This window comes from Triticum aestivum, chromosome 2D (assembly GCF_018294505.1).
Source record: "Triticum aestivum cultivar Chinese Spring chromosome 2D, IWGSC CS RefSeq v2.1, whole genome shotgun sequence".
In the NCBI taxonomy this organism is placed as follows: domain Eukaryota; kingdom Viridiplantae; phylum Streptophyta; class Magnoliopsida; order Poales; family Poaceae; genus Triticum; species Triticum aestivum.
In genome coordinates this window covers 543,378,501-543,384,434 of record NC_057799.1, presented here as the reverse complement: position 1 = coordinate 543,384,434, position 5,934 = coordinate 543,378,501, and the positions used below count along the sequence as shown (strand labels likewise).

The following is a 5,934-nucleotide window of genomic DNA, read 5'->3' as shown; positions in this document are numbered from 1 at the left end:
CGGCGGCGGCGACACGAGAAGCCGGTGGAGCGAAGAGGGCGGTTCTCTGCATGTGGCTGGAGCAATTCACGGGGGCATGAGCGCCGCCGCCGGAGCCGGCAAGTCACGGGCTTTGCAGAAAAGGGGATCCCTTCCCGCTTGATCTCCCGGTGCAGACGAAGAGAAGAGGCGAGACGAGGGGGAGAAGGCGGCCGGCGCGTGGCGAGGCGACGGAGCAGGCTTGGTGGGCCGCGTGGTTTGTCGAAGGAAAGGCGAGGTTTTTTTTTGGTAAAATACCGCCAGGGACAAGTTTTCCCAGACAGAAAGAGTATATTATAAAAAAAGATATCAACATCTCAGTACCGAAAAAATAATGATAAAAATATATTTCATGAACAAAAATACACAATGAAAAAAAATCTATATAAACCTGGTCAGAAAAAAAGAAAAAAAATTACTTTCCCAAAAAAATACACCTTATATTTCAAAATCAAGCAAGTACTGTGGAAATATGAAATGCAGAACATGACAGCCACTTGAACAAGCGAAATGATACGACGGAGCTTTGAGCAGACTCAGTGGTATTAGTGTAACCAATAATGGGCATCATCTAATGGCTTTTCCGAGTTACAGTAATCTTACTATACATCACAGAATCTGTGACTAAAAATCTGTAAAGAAACTAGTAAAAAGACATGGTCGTCCTAAATATGTGATGTCCTGGAGCGAGTTAAAATGGACTGAGATGGAGATGGGATTGGGAACCACTCAATTACTGCAGCGAATGCCTTCTCCTCCGTATATCTTCTATATCCACCAACTTGTCAAAAGATCTAATGTCCTTCCAAATGTACAGATGTTTCTATAGCAAAAATATCTCCTGTAAATTCCTGTAGTATATGGGATGAGCACAGCACACTCAAAAGAGGGTGTAATTCGAGAATAAGTACATGAGATTGTTCATGGACTCAGGGTAGAACTTCCTGGCGAACAGGTAGCATGGTTTCTTCACTCCATTCCATAAGCAAGGGTTCTGTGTAACCACTTTCTGTAAGAACAAGGAAACAAATCAAGTATTTCTATATTAGTTCCTTTTCTTCATCACTTTGAATTTGTCAGGTAAATGTGAACGCGAAGCATTGAGAGAGAGACACACACACGCACACAAACAAACACACAGAGAGAGAGACAGAGACAGAGACCTTGCTATCGCTTGTAACATGGTGACTCATGTCAATTGACTGCAGCGAGATCAAGAATTGGAATTAGAACCAATTTTGAGATGGACTTAAAGGACCTCTGACAAGTAGACATGACACGAGACAAATCTATAAGTGTATAACACAGAAACATACAGTTATATTCTTCAGGAGCCCATAAGTGACATCTTGCGCCCGATAAGCTTTTGGATGCCACTTTCCTTCCGACCAGTCAACATGAGTTACGGACCAATTCGCTATTCCATTTGGATCCATCATCTGTTTTGTGCAAATACAAGTTCCCATAATCGTAAGTGACACAATGGTTATTACTGATGGAGATAAATGTCAACATATAAAAGGCTGTCGTATACTTACATTGAATAGTGTTGGCATATAATGCTCATCGGCATAGCAATTGCATCCACCTTCCATTCCTGGCTGCAAACAGAGCAAACACATGTCATACATCTGAGCCCATTATGGTAAACTAAAAGAAAAGATGTGTGCTAAAACCAATGATAATAAATTCGTAATTATAGCTCATTAATACCTAAAATACAATAATACATGCAGATATACAGTGTAAAGCAACTGTAGAACCTATACAAAGATCACGGACATTTTATTTTATTTTTGGGAAGTTTGTCATCTTTCGATGAATGAGACAGAACAGGTTTCCTTTGCTACAAAAGCAAATAGTAAGTACAACCTCATAGATAATAGATAGTTCAATAGTACACTATATCATCCAATGACAAATATCAAACTAGCAAGGGATGTGATATTGTGCCACATAATCCTCAAGTTTAAGAAAAATAAAGTATGAAATGAAGTTTACCATATAGTGCATATACCAAATCTTATATGCTGTGAGACAACTGGGTAGAGATATGTCTGACAACTGTACATGGGAAAGGAAAGAGTAAAAGGGCATGGCATACCTTACAATAAAGCTTGAACTTTGTATAGTAAAGACTGTCCGCGATTGTCATCAATGCATGTTGCCGCTTGACTGAGAACCACTGAAATATTTAGAGACTTTGTTGAGATGCATCTTTCTATATGAAAATACATATCACAAAAATAGAGTAAAATAGGGGACGGGGGGGCACAAACTTATGTGACCGAAGGATTAACTTTAGTAATATTACTGTCTGGAGATTAAAGGCTTAAAATTTAGACAGCAAGTCATGCTGTCTTGAAGAATCTACTGTGCGAAATACTTTTGGCCCATGAACTTAATAGATAGTACAGTAGATTACCTGTGAACCCTTCCTGAAGTCAGACTCTCTAACCTCAGGTAACATATTTTGCGAATATCTAAAATTTCCGTGTGGTCCAGGATCATAGAAGCTGACCAAGGAATAAAATAAAATGGAAGTAAGAAATAGAAGCTCCAATAGTGGTAAGGCTAGTCCTTGAGAAAAAATTTAAGCAGATGTCTGACTTACGAGTCAATAAAACTGAGATTTGTTCCCATCAGGTAGTCATACACATAGTCAAATTTGTGCAAAGGTACGCAGCTGTAACAGCACAAGAGTTGACATCAGATGGATTTTATCATGAAGGAAAATCAGATGTAAGCAAACTATACTCTGTGGACCTGTCAGAAAGCAACACAAAATGCTGGTTGTCAATGTCTTGTAGAGCATTCGCCAACAACCTTCTCTCAGCATCAACCATAGAAATCTGACCCCACTGTACCTGCAATAAATATATATATATCACCCAAGGTAGTCTTTAGCTTCTGAACACTGTTGCGAGACAGATCTATATGGCAAATATCGATACCGATCAAGGAATAACAGTTTCAATTTTTCTAAAGAATAGACATAATGCTGAAATTAATTTGTGTTTTGTATTGCCAGCTGTTAAATTAATATGAACAGTGCATGCCTTGTTATAACAGCGTTCAAACTGTGCATCATTTACAATGTCATTACCTTGTCACTGTGTATATCTCGACCAATAAATAAGCGACTGACATGTTCTGGCTTCTCCCTCGAGGCGTGAACATATATGGTATATCTTCCCTCATGACCCTACAGAGACGGCAGCAGAAGACATGAACAGATAACTCTGAGCAAAATGTGATGACACAAGAATTATGGCATTGCTGAAAAGATCGATACTTCTACATGGAACATAAAATCAATGAAATGGTCGCACAAAGTATCATTTTATCCTATAACAGTAGGTGGCTGTGACAGAAGGTCCAAAATTCCAATGACAATAAAAAAATGTTGACATAGCATGGCAATAGCAATCAGTTCAGGCTATCCTAGGTACGGAGAGGTAAAATGGAACAATGGATGTGCACCAAGACCAAGTAATCCACCTCTAAATCTTGCTTATTTAGCAAGCCACAGATGTCAAACTGTATGTCCTTCATCCTTACTATATGCAGTAATTCACAGCTTTCTAGCATGGGTGTAGTTTAATTAAAAGCTTGCTCTGCACGTGGATGCAAGAACTAGTAATAACAAATAGTATAATTGATTGATGCGCACCTCGAAGAATTTCTCCCATAGTTTTTCAAACGGCAAGTTGCCCGGGGTGAGGAACATGAAGGCGATCTTGGACCCCCTGGACCGAACAGGCGGCGTGGAGAGTATGTGGCCGAAGACAACGCGGGAGGCCCTCTCGTCGTCGGTCAGCTCCCTGTCGGGCTCCACCGGGAGCCAATTGCTGACGGGGGAGGCGTAATGCTGGGGCGGGTAGTGGTAGGCCCAGACCACCACGACGGAGACGAGGGCCGCGACGGCGAGTATCCACGCGCGCCGCCTCGGAGAAGCTGCCGCTCTCGTGCGGGGCAGCGGCGCGGCCTTCATGTCCCCGACGACGCCCGCGGCCGGGCAGCAGCTCGCGAGGGGCTGCCGTCAGAGCCCAGATCGATCTTGATTGGCGGAGAAGGCGGCGCCGCCCGGCCGAACCCGCGCCAGACGAATCGGCCGCCGCCTGCACGGAGAGAGGGGAGGGCTCGGTTCTTGATAGCTCGAACTGCCGGAGGGATAGGGGGAGAGACGATCTGCTGTCAAGCTAGGGTTCCTTACCGGCCCGCGGGCAGCAGAGCAGCAGCCGGCCTGGCTCGCCGCCGCCGCAGCAGCGGATTTCGGTTGGGGGAGGATGACAGCTGAGGGGCGCAAGGAGGGGGCCGAATCCGGCGGGTGGGGAGAAAAGAAATCAGGGGAGGCGGCGCGGGGAGGGGTGGAAGAATCACAGGCTAGTACAGATTGGAAAGAAAAAAAGGCGGAAGTTTGAGAGGATCGGCGTCCGCGTCCGCGTCCGGTCTGTTGGGGGCGTGTCGGGGGGTTTCCGTTTGTTTGTTTGTTCCTGAAACATGGAACATGGGATGGGAGTTATGGAAGCCGATCGAAGGTGGCTGGAACATGCCATTTTCTCATCTCATCTCAAAGACTAGTAAAACTGCGGGGGCGTGCCGGATTTTGTTTGGTAACCGACGCGTCCAGCTCTCGGTCCCCCGGCTTGGCGACTGCCCATTGGACGATGGATGGATGGATGGAGGGTGGCACTTGGCATGGCACGGCGGGGCCGGAGTGACGACGCACGTTTCACGGGAGCCGCCGGATTAGCCTGATCGGACGGTTTCAGATCGTTTGGAAACAAATGCTGCCATGCGTTTCCTTTTTATAACCCGGGGATCCTGGGAATCCAAGTGTATTTATTGTGGAATTGTGCATGTTTCATGTAGCGATTGCAAAAGAATTACTTATATTTATTGTGGAAGACTTCATCGCCACTTATGTATAAATGCAACTATTTCTCCCTCCCAGATTAAATAAGAGCATGGTTAATAATATAGCCATCTGCTGGCTATAAGCCAGTGCCATGTCATTTACAGCCCATCTTATAGCCAACATGTACAATAATAGATCAAAAGAGTGTACTTTTTTTTATTATATGGCCCACCTTTCATTCTCACAAAGTGCCTAGGAGCACGTGCTAGAGTTGGCTCTTCACGAAGAGCCCGCTTACCTTCTCTCTCCTCTTCTCTTTCCTCCAACTAAGTAGAAATATACTAATTTATTCCTTATAGCCCGCTGACTCAGCTCTATTGTACTGCTCTAAGCTGGCGGCTACGGACTTGATTTACTACGGAGGGTTTCAATTTTTATTCGAATTCACTAGACCGCGTGGGCAAAACCTCTCCCGATTGTTGGGCTTTATCTTCCCCGTGGTGGCGATGTACCTTGTCTCCTGCGTGAGTAGCTGTGAGGTTTGTGTGCAAGTCATTGGACAGGATGACGCTCGCTTTTGTGGAGCAAAGGCCTTACTCCATTGCCTTTTATTCCTGATCAACTTGGATGGCGCTAATTGGCCGGTTCCAGCTTCAATTTTTATGCCCATCTTTAGCTTTGATTTTTTTTCTCATGCCTTCTTCAGAATTTACTCTTCAAGCTCACCAAAGAACAATCACCTCACAATGTGCAGCCACTGAGTTTCTCAAGAAGATTGTTGAATACCTTAAGAAGTTGAAGATGCGCCATCAGATCGCCAACAAGCTCTAGTGCACTGAGGCTCATGTATGGTGCATGAGGCATAAACTTGATGAGTACACTCCCTACCTCTAGTATTTTTCTTGTTGGCCCACGAGCACTCGCCATTTACGTGGAGACCGCTAGTCTAGTGGGTAGTGGCGAAGCTTAGTGAGGGCCAACCTGGGTCGCCGCCCCCCAGTGAAAAGATCATATGTGATCATCCCTTAGTAGTTGGCCCATATAAGCAGTGGCCC

At 44.7% G+C, this 5,934-nt stretch overlaps 1 protein-coding gene across 3 annotated transcripts; it reads right to left on the bottom strand.

The window, feature by feature from the left end:
- Positions 1-563: 563 nt before the first annotated feature.
- Positions 564-4,529, bottom strand: LOC123054371 (glycosyltransferase BC10). Of its 3 annotated transcripts, XM_044478135.1 has the most exons (12): positions 4,235-4,529; positions 3,692-4,139; positions 3,125-3,223; positions 2,785-2,885; positions 2,633-2,704; positions 2,444-2,534; positions 2,123-2,203; positions 1,557-1,619; positions 1,335-1,457; positions 1,182-1,220; positions 930-1,027; positions 564-841 (listed from the first exon to the last, which is right to left on the bottom strand). In XM_044478135.1, exons 2-12 carry the CDS (start codon positions 4,010-4,012, stop codon positions 787-789), a joined length of 1,143 nt encoding a protein of 380 aa, XP_044334070.1. In that variant the 5' UTR covers positions 4,013-4,139; positions 4,235-4,529; the 3' UTR covers positions 564-786. The 3 variants fall into 3 exon arrangements, with proteins under 3 accessions (XP_044334070.1, XP_044334069.1, XP_044334071.1); XM_044478134.1 differs by having other exon boundaries at positions 3,692-4,529; XM_044478136.1 differs by having other exon boundaries at positions 564-1,027; positions 3,692-4,527.
- Positions 4,530-5,934: the final 1,405 nt, after the last annotated feature.